Source organism: Coccomyxa subellipsoidea (genome assembly GCF_000258705.1).
Source record: "Coccomyxa subellipsoidea C-169, whole genome shotgun sequence".
Taxonomy (NCBI): Eukaryota; Viridiplantae; Chlorophyta; class Trebouxiophyceae; family Coccomyxaceae; genus Coccomyxa; species Coccomyxa subellipsoidea.
Window position 1 is genome coordinate 721,182 of NW_005178034.1, and position 19,501 is coordinate 740,682.

The 19,501-nt window shown below is 52.3% G+C and overlaps 5 protein-coding genes across 5 annotated transcripts; 3 read left to right on the forward strand and 2 right to left on the reverse strand.

The window, feature by feature from the left end:
* Positions 1–4,503: 4,503 nt before the first annotated feature.
* Positions 4,504–7,455, forward strand: COCSUDRAFT_36803 (kinesin-domain-containing protein; the record flags this gene model as incomplete). The annotated part of the gene is made up of 6 exons (XM_005647152.1): positions 4,504–4,782; positions 5,050–5,186; positions 5,679–5,863; positions 6,254–6,384; positions 6,604–6,714; positions 7,276–7,455. The coding sequence occupies 6 exons, from the start codon at positions 4,504–4,506 to the stop codon at positions 7,453–7,455; spliced, it is 1,023 nt and encodes a 340-aa protein (XP_005647209.1).
* Positions 7,456–12,999: 5,544 nt separating this feature from the next.
* On the forward strand, positions 13,000–13,564 carry COCSUDRAFT_33355 (hypothetical protein). The gene has a single exon (XM_005647153.1). It carries the CDS (start codon positions 13,009–13,011, stop codon positions 13,189–13,191), a length of 183 nt encoding a protein of 60 aa, XP_005647210.1. The 5' UTR covers positions 13,000–13,008; the 3' UTR covers positions 13,192–13,564.
* A 102-nt stretch (positions 13,565–13,666) lies between these two features.
* Positions 13,667–15,103, reverse strand: COCSUDRAFT_66333 (hypothetical protein). The gene is made up of 5 exons (XM_005647154.1): positions 15,033–15,103; positions 14,629–14,671; positions 14,409–14,483; positions 14,202–14,294; positions 13,667–14,005 (listed from the first exon to the last, which is right to left on the reverse strand). Exons 2-5 carry the CDS (start codon positions 14,647–14,649, stop codon positions 13,925–13,927), a joined length of 270 nt encoding a protein of 89 aa, XP_005647211.1. The 5' UTR covers positions 14,650–14,671; positions 15,033–15,103; the 3' UTR covers positions 13,667–13,924.
* A 615-nt stretch (positions 15,104–15,718) lies between these two features.
* Positions 15,719–16,764, reverse strand: COCSUDRAFT_33357 (hypothetical protein). The gene has a single exon (XM_005647155.1). The coding sequence runs from the start codon at positions 16,634–16,636 to the stop codon at positions 15,977–15,979; it is 660 nt and encodes a 219-aa protein (XP_005647212.1). The 5' UTR covers positions 16,637–16,764; the 3' UTR covers positions 15,719–15,976.
* Positions 16,765–17,185: 421 nt separating this feature from the next.
* On the forward strand, positions 17,186–18,549 carry COCSUDRAFT_33358 (hypothetical protein). Its single transcript, XM_005647156.1, has 4 exons — positions 17,186–17,288; positions 17,839–17,910; positions 18,104–18,176; positions 18,370–18,549. The coding sequence occupies exons 1-4, from the start codon at positions 17,262–17,264 to the stop codon at positions 18,399–18,401; spliced, it is 204 nt and encodes a 67-aa protein (XP_005647213.1). The 5' UTR covers positions 17,186–17,261; the 3' UTR covers positions 18,402–18,549.
* The last annotated feature ends 952 nt before the right edge of the window (positions 18,550–19,501 follow it).

Consider the following 19,501-nt stretch of genomic DNA (forward strand, 5'->3'; position numbering starts at 1 on the left):
TTGGCAGTAGCCCTGGAGCTGGAACCAGAGTCAATCTACAGCATTTTTGTGAAGATCAAGCTCCTGCTCATGAAGGGCGCTGCTGATGAGGCTGTGGATGAGATGCAGAAAATGATCGCATGCGAAGAGTTCGATCTGGACTTCTTGCGCGTGCGCACACCTCTCAGCACCTATATTTTCAGCTTGCCAGCTGTTCAGCGCTCAAACTGACATCTCCATTCCTGCAGGTCATCTGCACAGAAGCCATGGCGGCAAAAGTGACACCAGCAGCAAAGCATGCCCTGTCATGCCTCTACGAGCGATTGACTGGTCAGAAGGAGGGGCACAAGCCAGGAGAAGAGGCCGCGGTGTTGCGCAACCTCATCAAAATTACAGCAGGCATGCAAGTAAAACTGAAGAGATTTGGTTTCTGATCCAGTGCTCCCTTTCTGCCCCAAACGTGCATGCAGCTATTCAATCACCCACAAAGTGCGTGCAACATGATTGCATCTTCGTGGTTTTGCAGAAGATGCAGCGGGATATGATCTTGGCAGTGGCAATTGCACACAGCCTGCCAGCATCACGGCTGGTCAGGTGGAGCTGGAAGGTCCAAATAAGGCTGTGTCCGTGCACACAGAGCTTTGCACTTACTACAGCAAGGCCGAGCAGCGCTTTGATGCAGTGGGCTATGGACGCTTTTTTGGAAATGAGTGAGTGCGCTTTCCAATACTTGCACGTATCCATACAATGCATTACTGTGAGGCTTGAAGCACCCAAGCTGACTGTCACTGTGTCCCTATTCCCTGGAGTTGAATCAGTCCCTACTGTAGTAATCTTGTGTTGCGTCATGCAGGAATGCACATGTGGAATGGTACGCAGACAGTGCCTTCAATGCAGGACTGGCAGCGGCAAAAGCTGAGGATCACATGTCCGCAGCTGTGCTCTTCGGCGCGGCCGGCAGCTTCTATGGCGGCTTCAGGACTGCCAGCACGCGCAGTGTTGGCAATAGAATGGTATATCCCTTGCTGTTTTCATCAAGGAACACATGCACAACCGGCAGCTTTTGAGTTCATAGAGGGTTCATGGCACACTCAGTGCCTTTCCCTTTCCACGAAATTGCTGCGCAGTGACTGATGAGTGGACATGGGGTGGTGCAGGATGCATTTGCGATGGCTACATTCAGCGCACTGGAAGCTCACATGAAGCACCCGAATCACCGCCCCAGCCTGAGTCTGGCCCAGCACATGCTCCAGCAGGCACAGGCAACAGCAGACGCAATGAAGGCTCTGCCGCACACTAGCAAGACCGGCTCTGAAGAGCACATCAGGAGGACCTCAATCTGTCTTCTCAAGATGGTGCGGCTCAATTTGCAGCCTGCATGTGAGTCCCATTCTCTGGAAGGGGTTGGTCCGCCCATCTAGAGGAGCACCAGAGCAAATCTGTCCCACCCTTGTTATGGCCTGCTTGAATGCAAATCAAGCTCCAAAGATAAGGGATTGGGAGCTCGGAACAGCCGCAAACTCATAGATAGATGGAAGGTAGACACCTAGGACTTCTTCATGCAAGTGCCCACGTGCGGACCACTCTAGCTGGCTGTGCCAGAAATGATCTCGCCATGGTGTTCTGGATTGACAGGAGTTTGACATTGCCACGCGCAAAGGCGATGAAGCCTCACAGCTGTCTGTCTTGGAGAAATGCAAGGCGACAAGCGGCTTCACGGCTGAGGATTTCCTGCAGCTGGCAAAGCTGTGCAGAGGCCCTCAATACCATGCTCCTTCCGTGGCCAAAGAGGCCTTCAAGGCGGGCCTGAAAGGACTGCTGGCAGAAGGGAGCTCATCAAAAGAGGCTATCCTGGCACAGGTGATGCTCTTCTGGTCACTTTTCCTCAACCCCTAGTAACTCAATGAGTCATATTAAAATCCCTGCTCGTGTGTCATGTGCACGCTGCCACACCCGCAGCAACAACTGCATACCCTGTCTGGCAGCATCTATTCTGTGTGGTATCACAGGTCCGCTGCACGTGTTGTTGCCTTCAACCATGAGGAACATGGGCTGGTGCTGTGCAGACGATCAGGAGCGTCATGGAACTGGGCAGCGATGCAGAGAAGCTGAGCCTGCTTCAGGACGCCAGAAAGCTGCTCTGCAGTCTGCAGCCAGGTGCCTACCCTTGGAGGGAACTTGCATGGTTGCTCACCAGCGCCTGGAACCGTGGCTGCCACCACGCCAAATACAGGCGCCTGCCAGAAGCTCAGCAATTCATGGAGGCTGCTCTGAGCCTGGTGGAATTCTGCCCAGAGTACCAGGCTCGCCAAGAGGTATGCATCAGCTTCCCTCTGTGTGGTCATTTGCTGGGCACAAAATCTACCACAGCCTAGCCATGCAGTGCTGCTTCAGAGTGATGCCATGTAGGAATTCTCTTTTGAATGCTGATGGACTCCTCGCCTCCCTTTGGGTATTTTAATGTTCGTGAAATACTATCACCAAAATGCATTAAAGCGCGTTCATTGGTCTCAAAAGTTGGGTGTTTCACAGGAGCTGAATCAAGAGCTGAAGCGGGTGATCAGCCTTCAGCAAACCAGCACAGCAATGTTGGTAGACTGATCGCTGCCACATGCTGTACACTGCAAGAACCTCGTGAGAATTTTGTAACAGTCCAGTATTGGGTCTGGGAAAGGCTTCTGGAGGGGCAAAAACACTTAAATGTCAAAACGCTGCAAACTGGCTTCTCAAGTGACGGCGATAAGAGGGTTCCTTGGACATGAATTCTTGTACAGCTAGTGTTCGTCAGGATTAATGTCTACAGTAAGTTCAGCTTCACTGGCTTTTCATCACGATCAAGATACGAAGTTGACCTATCATAAAGGCCTTTGCCAGTGAGCTGTATACAGGCTGCAGACTAATGAAGGCCCCGCAGATGTGGCTGCAGACGCCCTGCGTGAATGCTTTTTGGCCTCTGGCTTTGGGTTTGCCGACCTGCAATACTATCATGATAATAATAATAACACATGCATGTGGCACCGGTAAGCACAAGCATGCATGCATAACACACCAGGGTCGCTGTTTCAGATGTCCAGGCAGACATGCATGTAAGATTGTCCATTTGAAAATGGCGGGTCTCTTGTAGAACAATTTGATGTCCTAGATCCACGTCAGTCAGTCAGTCAGTCTTTCAAAGACCTGAAGCAACTTTCAAGAACATGCATGTGGACTTGCAACGCCACTGAACAGCTGACCGTTCAGCAAATGCACGAGCCAGTGACATTGCCAATTGCAAATGGATCCGGCTGCACCAACGTCCCGCGTACGTCTTTAGTAGCTGCTACCTTGTCGCTCCACGGACTGGATCCTTTAAATGCAAAACACTGAGTGCTGAGCCGTGAACTAGTTTTCAAGATGATGCTGCGAAAGGTTCAAACCTTGTGCGAGAGAGGGGAGTAACAAACATACATTAATATTTCGATTCCAGAAGACTTCAGCATGTATTGTAATAGACTCGGCTCGCCATTTTCAGGCCTGTGCTTAGTGCAACAGTTGTCAGGCTGACGTTGTACACAAAGGAAAGTGGCGACAGCCGAGTGGTCTAGACCAGTTTCGATGATGACGAGTTACAAGGACATATATTGACGCACGCAGCCGCAAGAACCAGTAGGTCCTTGCTCACTTAAAGCAATGGACCAGGAGAGCAGTTCAGGGATTCCTGCTGCTCCACACAATAGGCGCCCACCCAGATACAGCGCAAGCGATGCCACAAAATCCCCTTTGCAGAATGCCACCAGCAGAGCTCCGGCGGTGCCTCGAAGGAGCAGTCTTGGCAGCACAGCTGACCACTCAGGAGGTAGGCACAGCTTTAATGCCAGTTGTCCTTTCCCTTGTGTAGCACCTTGATCAAAATGAGATATTCTTTGCAAAGTTTGATCAGGCGGTTAGGCGGTGCACACTTTCAACAGCACTAAGGTTTGACGTGAAGGAGGCTCGTGCTGTTTGCAGAGAGGGTGAAGGTAGTTGTGCGAGTGCGACCACCCCAAGGCACAGAGACAGGAGGAGCAATCACTGTTGCTCCAGACAACAAGGGCATTGTCCTGTACAGGGAGTGAGCTCCGCTACCTACCCACCATCCTGCATGCTTGCTGCTCTGTAATGTTCCACGACCACAAAAGACCCAAGCCTGGCTCATAACACCTGGACTGACGCCAGCTGTGTGCTGTTTGCAGTCAGAGCATCGCTCCCCAGTCCGGCTTTGAGTTTGACAAGGTGCGCCACTTGAGAGGCTCCATACCCCTATTTGATGCTTCCTACACTGCACCTTCAACTGCATCATCTCCTGCATCCTACAGGATGCAGGCCTTCCCACTCACGGCTGGTTCAGGAGGGCCTCGCGAGAAGCATGCTCAGGAGCAAATCAGTGAATTCCCCACTGCATTGCCAGCAGATGTCTGGGTGCTCATGTGTGGGCACATGTCGCCCAAAGACTGGGCGCGGCGCTCGAGTTCCTGGAAGGTGCAGTGACAAAACTTGCTGCATGTCATGTTCCAGGTGCTCCGAGAGGACGCCTCCCAAGCAGATGTATTCCAGGCAGCAGTGCAGCCAATAGTGGCGGATGTGCTCAACGGCTACAATGGGACAATTATGGCGTACGGCCAGACGGGGGCCGGCAAGACTTACACGCTGTCCAGCATAGCGCCGGACGCCATCGGCATGATGCCCCGGGCGGCCTCGGTTGTTTTCTCAGAGATCGCCGGCGATCCGGATAACACCTACACAGTCGTCATGTCCTACATCCAGATCTACATGGAACTCCTGCAGGTGTGCCATCCATCTTGGAACCCAGTTCATTCACCATTTTCCCAGCATGGGTTATTATCGTCAGCTCAGATCTGGACTCTTCAAGTGTTGCAAGGTGCTTGGTACCCACTTTATGCATGGCAGAAGAATCCGGGCACCTGTTCAATGTTTCAATATTTGTCTTGTTGTGTTAGAATATGGGAGAGACAGGACTTTCAAGAGGAGAAAATTGGGCAACACTGTTGAGCTTGCCTGAAGTGAAATATGTTGTGTTTTGTGGCTGTGCAGGATCTGCTGCAGCCCCAGAACAACGACCTGCAGATCCGGGAGGGAGAGGACGGTGTGTTTGTGGCGGGTGTGCACGAGGTGGAGGTCAAGAACATGGAGGACTGCCTGCACCTGCTCCAGATCGGCGACCGAAACAGGCGCGTCCCCAAACCAGCCACCTACTAAAATATATGTCCAGCAACGTCAGAGGGTGATTTTTCCTTGAAGAGTCCCTTGTACCCAGAACTTCCAAGCAAGTGAGCATGTCCTGCTTGCACAATTATAATGCGCAGAATTCAGTGCTATCTGTGCCGACAGAACAGATTGATCCCTGCAGCTGCATGACTGCGATTGCACTCTAAAAGTCAAATAGGAAGAACAGATCGATCATTGCAGCCGTATAATTGTGATTGCACTCTAAAAATCATCAAGGAAGAGTCGGTGGCTCAACAGTCAAGACTTCAGGACGTGACCTCCAATGCTGTGAATTAGTTGTACTGATTGGCGTCCCGGGTGTTTGCATTCACGACAGCTGCACAACTGCTCTTATATCCCAAGACCAATCAAGTAAGGCTCAGCAGATCAACATCTAGGAACCAAAATGTGACGTCCAATGCTGTGGGTGAATAATAAGATATCTTGTTGCCCAGGGTGTTTGCATTCACGGCACTGAACGCGCACTCCAGCCGCAGCCACGCGATCGTGATGCTGACCATCATGAAGCGGCCCAACGCGGCGCCGCAGAACCGCGCGCTCGGCCAGAAGGTGAAGGTCGGCAAGCTCTTCCTCGTCGACCTCGCCGGCAGTGAGCGCCTCAAGAAGAGCCGCTCCACAGGTGCCCATCTCCACACCCGCTAGACTTCTTTTACTTACCATGCACTTGCGCAGGTTGCATTTCTTCCCATCTTTCGGATTTCATCATTTTAGATGCCAAGTGCCCCATAGAATGAGCCAGGATAGTCTTCACGTATATTCATGCTTTGGACGTCAGGCAACAGGTTTGCCCCATTTAGAGGTCACCCTGGTCCACTCACACAGCATGACTCCCATGTATACACAGTCAGGATGGAAGAAGCATGCTCTCATGATGTGCACGCCATCAGGTTGCATAACGAAAAAACAACGACAGCAGAGTCGCAGTCTTTACCGAAGGACTTGTCATACAGCATCGGGCAGACAGCAGAATTATGCACGAGTGAGTCACCGGTGCATGTGGTGTGTGCAGGGCTGCGCGCCAGCGAGGCGGTCAGCATCAACCTGTCGCTGACCACTCTGGGGATGTGCATCAATGCGCGCGCAGACCCCAATGCCACCCACGTCCCCTTCAGAGACTCCAAGCTCACACGCCTGCTGCAGGTCAGTCTGAGTGCCTCCCTGATGCAGTGCAAGAACAGTGCAGAATATTGTCACATGGGCTGCTGCGGCATGTATGATGTTCTGCACAAAGATCACTGACAGACTGGCTGCAATCTGAGCTGTGGAAGAGCTGCTATCTGCGGAAGACCAAGGATTGCTGCATGCAATATAAAATGACTGCTACGCAAAAGCTAAAAAGAACTTTTATCGATGCATCAGGAGTCCCTGGGCGGCAATGCCAAGACCTCTCTGGTCATTGCAGTCGCGAATGCCCTGCAGCACGTAGACGAGACACTTCAGTCGCTGCAATTTGGCTCCCGTGCCATGCGCGTCCACACACAGGCCAGTAAACTTACCTCACCATTTACTCTACCAAATAATATTCAAGGTTTATCCGCCAACTTACACCGCCATATATTCCACCAAAAACTCTCAAGGAGATCCAGCATGAGCCAACTGCCTGCCTTGCTTGCATGAGCAGCATGTACTCAAACCTCCTGTGCAATGTGTTTGCTCGAGGCATGAATAGACACCAGCGCTCTGTTGGGGTGCCCTTCAGTATCCGGGCTGGGGTGATACAAAACCTTTATGCAGCACGGATTAGGACCTCACTGGCCCTGTGCAACACCGCTCACCGTTCAATGCCAGTATGTATGCTTTCTTTTGTGTATGGGCTGAATGTACTGCACGGCTGGCGAACGCGGTTTGATATTGAGCACCGCGCCGACGGTTGACTGGGACTTGCTTGGATCTGGCGAATCCATCCTGTGGTTAATTTGTGCCAGCCATTTAGTGCAGCTTGTCTGCTGGACCTTGCCTTTTGGCAATAAAAGTGTGTAATAATGATAATATTTAAGTAATATGCTGACATGGGCTGTCGTCTGCTTTTAGGCAGTGGTGAACGAGCACACGGACTTCAAGGTGATAAATGCGGAGCTGGTTGCGGCACTGGACAAGCGTGAAGATAAGTCCCATTTGCTCGAAGCCACTCTGCTGGCCAAGGAAGAGGAGCTGGAAGCCCTGGGCAGCCTCCAACAGGTGCTTATCCTTATTGTGAGATGTTATGGTTGAGATTACAATTATTATCAGTATCATTATTATTACTACATTTCAGAGACCTGTTGGGAGCCACCTGAGGCTCGTGGACTTGTCACCCTGTAACTGCCCGTCTGTATATACATGTCCTCTAGAACTTACCGGTACTCAGACTCACCGGAAATTATTGCTTGCTGGGTGGATGTCATGTGTGGACAATATGGGTCCAGTCACCCCATGAAGGCTGACAATGCCTGTGCAATCTTGTGTTGTTGCCAAGTGAAATGCCCCTCTGGCTAAGAGTGTGATTTTTTCCCAAAATTTAGACACCTGAAGGCATTGTTTGCTTGCAGGAGGAGCGCCAGCGCAACAGTGACATAATGAAGAATCTGGAGAAGGAGAGGAATGCCCTAGCGAACGAGCATGGCAAGCTGTCATCCATGCTCAGCCAGACCCAGGCACGCCCTCAACCTCAATGATGGTGTAGTGGTTTGTACATGTCTTACATTGATTAGCGATGTCAATATTTTCAGTATGGCTGTGGCTGTAGGCAGAAGCAGAGGACATGGCAAGCAGGCATGCGCGAGAGAAGGCAGAGCTTGAGCAGGCACTGCGCCAGGCCCTGAACAAGCTCAGCGAATCCAAGCAGGTGCACCTAGCCTAGCTCTGCTTTTTGCATTGCGCCTTGTGACACTCTTCTTCGCATCCCTCAAAGATCTTTCCCCCGAACTGCAGTGTCTCCCATGTACGGTATGCTAGAGCTGCAATGTGAAGACCTTGTTGCTGCTGGACAGGAGCATGCAGCGGCACTGTTGGCGCACGAGCAAGAGGTGCAGCAGTTGGCGAGCTCGCATCGTGAGAGCCTGGACAGCCTGAACAGGCAACACATGTCTGCCCTGCAGCGCCGAGACGCACAGCTGCAGTCCCTGGCTGACCAGCACCAGGCTCAGCTTGACGCCCTCAACAGGCACGACCTGCACCAATGACCTGCACCTTGAATTTTACAATAGAACGCCAAGGAAGCCCCCCTTCCTCATTAGCTCTGAGCTGGAGTTATTTACAAGCATTTGCTTTTTTGACACGACTGGGATGTTTAGTACAGAGGGTGTCTTGGCACATGCAGGCAGCATGCGGAGGACCTGCAGGCGCGGGCCGAGGCGCAGCTGCGGACCGAGGAGCAGCACGCACACCTGATGGAGGGCACTGTGACAAGGCACGCGGCGCAGGTGCATGCGCTGCAGGAACAGCATGCAGAAAAAGAGCAGGAGTTCGCCCGGTAAGGCGTTTGCTCCCCCTCATGACCTGATAAACTGATCCTGCTTGCAGCCTATCCATTGGGTTCTCTTTCCCTATGTGAAACTGTTTGCAAGTTCCCTAGAGGCCCATTTATGTCCGAGGGGTCCAGGTAGGCCTAGTGCTTGCAGGCTCTTGAACACAAACATCAAACCGCACTTCCAGGGCATCCCCGTGCAAAGGCTCAGATCAGCGTTTGATCAGCCATAGTGTGACTCTGTGCAGGCGCATGGCGGCAGAGAGGGAGGCGATGACGGCGCAGCACGGCGCTGAGCTGGCGGAAGCTGCTCGGCAGTCGGACGCACGCTGCGCCGGCATGGCGGCAAAGCATGCGCGCGCGAGCGAGCTGGCCGCCCGGCAGGCAGACGCCCAGCTGCAAAGGCTCACACTTGCCCACGAAATGGAGCAGGTGGGATGCTGTGCTGTGTCTCACGTTCAAATTTGTTGAAACCAAATGTTCAACTTCTCTGAACCTAAATGTCTAACGCTTAAAGATGCTTCTAGCCAAAATTTCTGTACATTTGTGGAGATCTTGCCCTGGAGCACATTGCAAAGGCACAGTTGAACCCACTTTTGAATATGGAGACAAAAGAAATGATGGTGCTCTCGCAGTGAAAAAAGCAAGAAAAAAGAGGCGTGTGTGGGTGTGGCAGGGGCGGCTGAGGCAGCAGGTGGAGCTGGAGAGGGATGGGGCGGTGCGAGCAGTGCAGCTGGAACTGGCAGACCTGCAGCAGCGGCTGCGCATGGCCGACCAGGCCGCCGCCGAAGCGCGCACCGACATCGCCCGCCTCAAGCTGGAGCAGCACGAGGACACTTGCACCACAGAGGTCAGCAAGTTGACCCGTGCCCCATGTGCATGTTCCTGTCAACACTTCCTACGAGGACCAATTTCAGTGATTTTCCATGACCCAGAAATAGGCTCACAATTGCAGATTGAGGTTCTTGCGCATCGGCTGTGTCGTGGCCAACACAGGCAGCATGGACAAATCGAGGAAGCTCCAGCTGAGATGATGACAGGCTCAAAGATCCCTTTCCCACAAATGCAATTGCAATTTGATGGGAATGTATGCCGTTTGAGAAGTCCAACAGGAAGCACAGCAGACAGTGACTTGCAGCGATCAGAACTGCAACGGCAGTGGACAGCAGGAAAGCTGTAGATGGCCTGATACTGGGGTGACCTTGAAGATCCAATGGGTCTTTGATATGAACAGGCAAACGGAGTGTAATATGTATGGATTAGTGACAGGCAGCCGTCTCAGCCACACCCAGAGGAATAGTGCTCAAAAATGCACCTGAAGGGAGCACGCGGAGTTGAGCGCCTTCGAAAATTCATCGGCTGCTTTACGACAAACAAAGGCACCACAGACGATCTGAGGAACCTGCAATAATAATGGCTAGCAGGCCCAAAGACCCATGTCATTAATAGGTGCAATTCAAAGGCCACTGTAGAAACATGTGCACATACATTCGCGCAGGAGCGCTGGCGGCAGCGGCTGGCAGACGCGGAGGCGGCGGCGGCGGCGAAGCTGGGCCGGGAGCGGGAGCTGGTGGCGCAGTACGAGGGCACCATCACAGAGCTGTCCCAGGACGTCTCCGGCCTCACGCGCGACGTGCAGCGCCTGCGGGAGGACAATTCCGCGGCCGAGTCGAGCCTGGAAGCGCTCCGGGGGGAGCTCGAGGCCCAGCAGGTGCGCTGCTCGCTGCTCGCTCCTTGCCAGACTCTTGTTCCTCGACAGTGTGTGGTCTCAGCTTGGCTAGCCCCAAAATGTTAAAGAAGATTGATTCTGCTCCAGTGGGTCCGTGATCCTCCAAATTATGTTGGGCAGTTGCCTCCTGGTGCTTGCTTGCATAATGTTTGTGCTGTGGTTGATGGTTAATGAAGGTGAAGGTGTTGTAAGTGGCACTGAACATTATGCCCACAGGTTATTGGGTCTTGCTTGAATCTGGCAAGTTTTCAAGGCGCAGAGTTGCTGACAGCCTTGCCCTGCGACTTGTCGCTGGCAGAAACAGCGAGGTGCAATGAAAATCATTGTTAAGCAATCCAATAGTATTGTGGCACATTGAAGACTGTGATTTTGACCGCCACAGGACACTCAGCAGCAAATGAAGGGTCGGCTGGTGAAGGAGCAGCAGATGCTGGCGGGTATGCAGCGGTCTCGGCAGGCGTTCCTGGCCGTCTGGGAAGCCAACCGCCGCCGCAGCGGAGCCGCGCGCGTCATCCAGCGCCACTTCAGAGCCTCACGCGTCGCCCGCCTGCTCAAACGCACCAACCTCGATGCCAAGGTCAGTCTCCTTCACTGTGTGCCGGTCTTGATGTGTGCCGCGTGTCGGGTGTCAGATTGTCCTCGTCACTCCTTTCCTCAATAAAGCGAGCAATATGCAGAGCATGTCTCGTTGTGGACATGAGTGAGAAGGCACACCTATAGAAACCATCAGATATATCTCTGCACAGAAGAGCCTGCGACGGGGGGCGCCCGAACGGATAATTGCATGCATGCCCAGATAGGGGCGTCTCTTTTCTTGAGTCTTGGCAGGACTGTTGCAGAAGCGCTCACTTGATCGCACGAGATACATGTATTGATTCTGGGATGCAAACTTGCAACGGCAGGCGTTGGAGGCGGCGGAGAGCGAGCGGTGGGTGCTGGCGGGGCAGGCGGCGCGCGTGGAGGCGGAGAAGCACCGCCACCTGGCATGGTGCGGCACGGCACTCATCGGCAGCTCGCTCGGCACCCTGGCCGAGGCCGTTGACCAGATCCGCGCCGCCTTCCTGCTGCCCGACAAGCAGCTCAAGTGCGCGCTACAGTCGCTTCCTCAATATTGATTCTTGTCGCACTTTTGCAGTGAGCCTGAGCCTGCACGGACGACTGGAGAATATGTCTCTGGCAGCACCTTGTTAAGACCTCCCTAAGACACTAAGTATGCATGATGAGTTATTTGCTGCTCTGCTGAATCCTTCTGCCTTCCGATGCTCCTTCCGCATGCAGAATCTTGCTGTAAATAAGATTCCTCGGCATTCGACAATTCCAACAATGTACACACTGTCGCCTGGCAGGACGATCGGGGCGGTCAGCAAGAAGTTTGGCGCGCCGGGGTCGCCGATGGCGCCGCTGCGGCCACGCTCGGCCAAGAATTCCCCCCGGTGGACCATCCGCGCCGCCTCCTTCACCGCCGGCCTTGGCCGCCCCTTCATGTCGCCCTCCACCTCCCCCACCGGGACCCCCCGGGGGCCCCCCTCGGGTGCCCCCTCCCGCACCATCTCCCGCCTCGCCTCCGACGCCCTCGCCCAGGCCACCGAGCAGGTGCCCCCAAGCTACTGCTAAATGCAGAATAGACAGGGAAGTACAATTACAACAGAGACAAACCTAAAAAGGGAAATATTCTTGCTGTTCATGGTGATGGTACCCAGTGAGACCAACAGTGTAACAGGCCGTGCTGGGACTGTGCCATGATTTCAGCCATCTTTGACAAGCAGGCTTTTACAGGCACCGTGGTGCATCTGATTCACAACCCAGCAAATGGGCCACAGCGAGAGCTCATAAGGAGGAATGAAATTGCTTTGACAAGCCTGTGCAGCGTTGCTCTGACATGCTGCACGGCTGTTGCGTGCCACCTTCAATATTTAGTGGACACGCAAATGTGCATTTTGGTGCCTTAAATCTACAAGTGAGAGATTACGAAATGAAGACCTTGCTTGACCAGTCGGTGCGAGTATTGCTCTGACAGGCTCACGGCCGCAGCGAGAGCTCTTAAAAAGATGGTGTTGCTTAGCAAGTCTGTACGAGCGTTGCTCCTGGAATGAGCACGACTGTCTGACATGAGCATTTCTTTCGTGTGCAGCTGGCGCCACCGGAGGCGGCGCAGTCCCCAGAGCGCAACGCGCAGTCGAAGCGCGAGCGCAGCGTGATAGCGCGCATTTCCGCAGCCGAGCCGGGCGCGCAGGAGGTCGGCCCGCGGGTTGACTCGGGGCCCCTCTCCCTCGGTCTCAGCCTCAGCAACCCCACCCTGCCCCCTTTGCGCCCCATCAACGGTGCGTGCCTCTTTGCAAAGTGATGCTGTTTCTAGGGGACTTTTTTCATCCACTTCGTTGGTATGCAAACAGCAGCTCCGCTAGTGTTTTGCAGGACGTTCTGAAGAACAACATGCCGCAGCAATGAACTTCTGTGTCATGTGAAGGACTTCCTCTGCACAATTGAAAGACATTCTGATCGAACTTGCTAAGGCAGGAGTTGTCTGTCTGCAGGAAACAATGCACAGCCCAAAATGCTGTCGCCGGAGGCAGCCTCATTCCGATCGCCCATGCAGTTCGGCATGAGCCGCCTGCCGGGGTCGAACGGCGGCATGGACACGCATGCCAGCTGTGCGAGCAGGGCTCATGGGGCGTCCCCTCCCAAGATCAGGACGGCCCCGCCGCGGCCTGGTCCGACCAGAGGCGTCGCTGCAAAGGTTACAGAAGCTTGGGGCAAGGGGGAAATTAAATGAACCGGAACTTTTTTAGAAACGAGTGGGAGCCTGCCTAGGACACGTGCAGCAGAAAGGGGTTCAGTAGTAAAATCTACCGGCAGTGCGCAAGGAGGAGGCGGCAGATGGGTACTTGACTGGAACATGATGATTCAACTTGTTGGAGTGTTAATGTCATTTGATAACATGTGTAAAGGAGATGCAGGTTTTGTGCACGATTAGAATAGGCAGCTAGATAGATGATTCTCTCTGTGAGCTATAGCAGATCTCAAGACGCCCTCCTTACGATTAGCTAATGAATTAGTGACAGGTGCCTGTGTATGGTATTGGTAGACTTCTGGATTATGGAAAGCAAGGACAACACTTGATCTAAATGTAAATTTATTTTCTGGAGACTGCAGTGGGGTGTGCACAAGCATACGCCACCATCTGGCCTGTTGGGACTGCATCAACCCTTGCATGTCTTTCAAGAGGTGGATGATCCAAACAAATTATTATTGGACACATCATTACAAGGCATTTCTCCTGCTGTATTGGCATTGGTGAACAGCCCATATCTCAGTCAGTCTCAACTCAGTTGATCAACACAGGCAATTTGAAAACTTCTCTTGTGTTCAAAATTGGCGTCACGTTGGCGTCTGTGCAGCCTTCAGGACAAGTACACCCGCAGAACAGAGCTGTGCAAAATTTCTGGCAGGCTTATCATTTTCTGAACAGTCAGCACACTCTCAGCATTCAAGCGGCAACAATTTGTCTATCTGGCCTTGCTGCGTGCCTCATTGTAGGCATCACCGACGGCACCCTTGGCTTCCCGGTAGTTCTTGTTCACGTTGCGCTGCAGCAACACACAGAAGGTCAGTTGAATAGACTCTCAAAGCTTCAGACATCACCAGCAAGGAATTATAAAGCGGATCGCGCACTCTATTCATAAGGAGTGGCCAGACGAACAGCGTGGGGAAGGGCAGCAAACATTGTACCAAACTATTTGACAGGCATCATCTCATGGTGGGTGGCATATGACATTGGCGCACCTTCAGGTCACCAGCAGCATTGTCCAAGGACTCGCCCTTGAAAGCCTTGTATGCAAAGAAACCGCCAACAAGTGCCAAACCGGCGTAGGAGGCCTGTGCAAAGATCAGCACCACGTCAGCCAGATCATTCAAGCACGGTTAGTTCAGAACTGGCACAGCCAGCATGTCTCAGGCCCATTGTATTGTAAGGAGGCGACAGTGCAATACCTTGTAGATTGTGCCAAAGCCCAAGATGTGGAGGACGGTGAAGGCACCAACTCCAGCTAGAAGGGCAAGCAGGAACTGCAAAGCCAGACAAATGTTTAGATTCTTCCTGTGGAGACCCTCGTCAACGCTCCAGGGGCACGGCTGAGGGGGTGATACGTTGAGATGTGCACTCGAAAGTTTTGCAATATCCTTCTCGCCTCCACTGAGAACAACTCCTCACCTGTCCAGCGTCTTGTGTCATCTTCGCTACTCACTCACACGACCTGCAGCAACATCACAAAATTGAAGTCAGAACCGCAAAAGCCGGTCGTCCGCCAACATCTGCCTCTCCTGCTGAGTTTACAGCCATTCCTGCTGCCTTGCACCTTCTTTACAGAAGATATGGTCAGAAACAAGCTAAAACCCAGAGCTGCAGATGACTCAAACTCAAATCCTTACAACTTCAGTGTCCGAGGTGTTCCCAGCTGACCTGTCACTCGACACTCTGAAAGTCTCCATCTTTGACCTTGGCTGATTCTTATTTCTCTAAAAACTACAAAGCATCAAATCTCACAGCTGTCGACGGGCTGGCCATTGTGCCTCACGTTCACCAGAAATTGGCGGCATGGCCGGCCGTGCACGTACCTGGTAAATGGTTGTGCAGTCTCGAGAACGCTTCGTGGGTTCAGCAAGCAGTGGTCGTCGTATGAATAAGCTTTACTGGGCTCTGGCGCGTTTAGAAGATGCGGGAAGTGAGACTCAATCGAAGGCAAAAGAACGAGGTAAGATCAGATTAAAGGACGCAGCTTCCCTCTGGATCTCCTCAATCGGGAAGCTGCCCGACAGCTGCATCTGCCAAGGAGATTCACCTGGGGAAGGAAGTTGACTCCTGGAAGTTGAGCCAGAGTTGTATACCATCCGCTTTGTTTGCTTCCATGTTGCTTGCCAGATTTCAATGCTGCTGACGGTAGGTTTACTGCTGCAGCTGATCCACCCTTACTGCATGTGTCTTAGGCAGGCTATCACCCGTTTGTACTCCTACAGAAATTCTCTTGTATCAATGCTCTTCTTGTATCAAAATTCCTGAAGGCCTCGGGTGTGGAACGTCCCCTCCTTTCCACTTTCCATGTGGACATGCGCCTGCACCTAGGCCTGATGCACACATGCGCTCGATAATGGGAAGCAGTGGAGCTAGCCTAGCTATAGCCTCATTGATTTCGGTACTGCTGCCAGCACTGCCGGCACACCGTGGCGATCATTTGCAATAATTGGACTCCTGAGATCAATTTCGGAATTGACTGCGTGTGTTGAGGAGTAATACATATGTACTTCCGAGGCTCTAGTCACTTGCAAGTCGACTTGACGTCAAGGGACCAAGCTCTCATGAAGGCTCTACTTCATGAATGTATGCCACACATGGATAAACATTGTTCAAGTCTAACCCCGGGCCCTATGGGGAGGCCTCAATCCATCTTGGCAGAGGCACACTCTCTGGCTGCAAACATGCACTTGCATGCGCGACTTCAAGCCCAGCAGTCATGAGTTGCCACAATCTGCCCGGCATGCAGTGCCAGCTGTCTTGTCACGACTCAGCGGCTGCCATGCGCGGCAGCCCAGAAACCGCCTGCAACTGCCAGCGACACCGCTGCGAGCCTGGCTAGGGCCTCAGACTCTGTCTCAAAGTATTCCGGGCCCAGCGGAGTCCCCAAAGCTATTGTGGGCACTGCTCTAAGCCACCGACAGTACTCATCGCACAGCCCATGCTCCCTGGCCCCATGCAGCATCAGATCCAGGTACTGCTGCCTGGGAGGCAGACTTTCCCTGAGTCGCAGCAGCTTCTGAGACTGAAATGCCCTGGCTGCAACCTGCTTGCCCACAGATGTCTCTACTACCAGATTAATTGTGCGATAGCCAGTCTCGCGGCTGGCAATTTGATCAAATTCTGTCAAGGTCAAAGTGTACAGTACTCCATGAGGGCCGGGGTAATAAAGACGTCCTGGCCCATGATCACTTCTGCCCAATTTCAGGGGCTCTTCAATAAGAGTTGCGTAGCCGCCTCTGTGGGCAAAAGCCAGGGTCCAGGATGCTGGCAGTTGAGCTGGCTCCACTGCAATGGGGTGGACACCCCTCTTCTGCAGGGTGCGCCCTGACATGTTTGCTCCATAGGCAAAATATTCCACTGTATCCCTGAAGGGCAGCCTTGGACGGCTCCCTGCTAAGATCACGTGCCCAGAATTCACTGGTGGCATTGATCATTTCAATGCTGTTGAGCACGCTAGGCCCAAGACAGGATCGCCTCCCCTCGTTTACAGAATCTCTTGTAAGATTTGGCTGTTAATCCGTCTGGATCCACATCAGATGCTTCTGTTGTTGCATCAATGTTTGGAAATGTGGCACGGCCAGGCACTGATGCACCTGCACAACAGAGAGTTCAGGAGTGAAGCTCCTGACCATATGTTCCCAGATTGATCTGAGCATGTATAGCCACAGGAACGCAGAGCGTAGTCGCACCTTTCAATACTCCATTCGAAGCACCACACACTGCTGTCGATAATCTTTTACACTCTGCAGAGGAAGCTTTCAATGCAAATCAATCCCCCCCCATGGCATCAGTTCTGTTTATCCTAATCAAGCCTACTTATACACAGTTGAAAGGGTCCGTAATCCAAGCGATCATACTTGAAAGTTCATTTTGAAGGCTTTGGAAGCTGGGGTGGAGCTGTGAGGTAACAAGGTATTCCGCTCCGGATAATACAGCGACGCACCTTCTGGAAACCCACCACTTTCTTCGATCACTTGACAGACTCTTTGCTACTCTCAACGACCTGAAACTTCGATTCTTCGGACAACAAGTTAACAAACCAATTCGCAGAGATGGCCGCCGACGACCAGACAATCAAGGTATGCTCGAGCGCCACAGCTTCCAGTAGATGGGTGGTTGGTGGAATTGACAATTGATGGGGTATGCAACCTGTCAGGTTCTGCCGCTTTTACACCTTTCTGTCTCATTCCAAATCCTTTGCGTTTGAGGGATCTAGGAGTGTGTTGGCTCGTGCCCTTTCTGGTACATTGAAGATGCCGGACGTTCCATCGCGATTGTTCCTATTCTGAGAGGTCGAAACTTTTGCAAGCCTTGCTCACAGCTTGAAGCTACATCTATTAATTGATTTCCCACCTGCGTATCACGAGGCCCTGTGGAACTCTCTAGGAAAGGTGTCGTGTCAGCAGCGTGCCTTTTAGGATCGATCTGTTTCTTGTGTTAGGTTCTCTCTCCTCATCGATCGGCTGCACTTTGAATCAAATATCGTCTCTACACGATCTACGTATCCTTCTACAGCAGTGGCGCAAATCTCTTCACAGCATGAAGACTTTTTGCACGCGCGAGCGTCGGAGATTGCGCGACACACGTAAAGTCTAGGTGTCCCTGACTTATTTCTGTGATTTCCTGCAGCAAATCGTGATCGGCGTTGCCGCCGTGCTGGGAGGCCTCGTGCTTTGGAAGATCATCAAGAACGACGACTCCGTGAGTTTACTGACCATCTTGCTTGACCAGCATTGGGTGATGCCATTTGGGTGAACAAATTATTTTGGGTGCGATTTATTGTGGTTTCCTTTATCTGGTGCTGTCGTGGCCGATAATATTTTGAATACTGTCAGTTGTGGCCATTGGATTGGCAGATTGTTCCATGTTTTGACACTGTCGATGCTCATTGCAGATCGAGGGAGCTGCAAAGGACGTGAAGGGAGACCTCAAGGGAAGGTTCAAGGATGCTAAGGGCGAGGCCAAGGGTGCGCTCATATTCCCAGTCAAAAATTCACGACCTGCTGCTGCTGCTGCTGCATAATTAAGAATATTGGACTAGCACAGCTCTTGGAACTCTCCTCCTGATAGTGACAGGCATGCTATCAGCTGCTGCTGCCGTCCAATCCTTTTCCCCGAAATTATTGCAGCATGCTTACTGGCTGTTGTGCTGCCCTCCAGGTGCCTACAAGGACGCCAAGAGCAACTTCTGAGCGCATTGAAACACCCATTCTTTAGAGGAGCTTCTGATTTGCTGTACCGTGACTTATCGAACTGAACTGAAAGTAACTGTCTGAACAGTTTCTGGCAGCCTGTCTTGTGAACAGCAATATCTGAAAGAAACCTGTAATAATCTCAATCAACACTTGGATCTGATTATGATGCATTCTCTGGCAGTGCTGCTCCCATCCATGCATTCATACGGAGTTTGTCATACGAACATGCGCACAGGCAGGATGAGCTGCAGCAGATGTCATCAATCAACACTTGGAATCCAAAATTCCAAATCTTTTGCTTTCATTGTTCCATACCCGATGCGCACAAACCAGTGCAGTTGACTGGCTGGCCACATATCCCAGTCGCAGGGCCTTGCATGCAATTGCAAGAGTTGTTGCCTTCCAGTGTGTTCCAACGTTCAGCTCAGATACACATTATTCCACCTCTTCAACCAAGCAGCACACATGCCACATTGCATCACAAATTGCCTGTACAGTACATGTATATCTACTTCAAATTTGTCCACGTATGAAATTTGGCAGGACAGCTGCAGGTTGCCGGCCAACCTGCACATGTGGTGCAGTATTGCAAGTATTCTTTGCGATTGTCGCTGATGTTTGCCGTGGTACAAGGAGTGAAAGGATGGATACTGCGTCAGAAAGCACACAGGATGGCTTGGAAGTTGAGTTGATGTGTGACTATGAGCGGCAGAGAGCTGACAGGATAGCCAGAAATAAACAGATTCTGGTAGAAATGGGTATAATCAGCTCGCTGGAGGCGTTCGCAGCTTCAGGACGGTATGTGAAAACAAAGAGCAGGAAACGACAGATAGAAAACAACAACCCTCAAAATCCTTCGAGAAGGTCCGAGCGGCTGCATGTCCCTACCAGAGCTTCTCTACGTATCAAAGGGGAGGCTCCTGAGCTGCGAGCAGCACTTGTACCGGAACCCAGGTACCCTTTTGCTTCTTCAATGCTCTCTGGTTGGAACCTTGTCCAGGCCTCGCGTGACGAAGAGTCTTTGTCAGATTCATATCACATCTTCAAAGCTTCAACATGATCATTCAGGAGACCATTTTGCCAGAAGGACGGCCAGA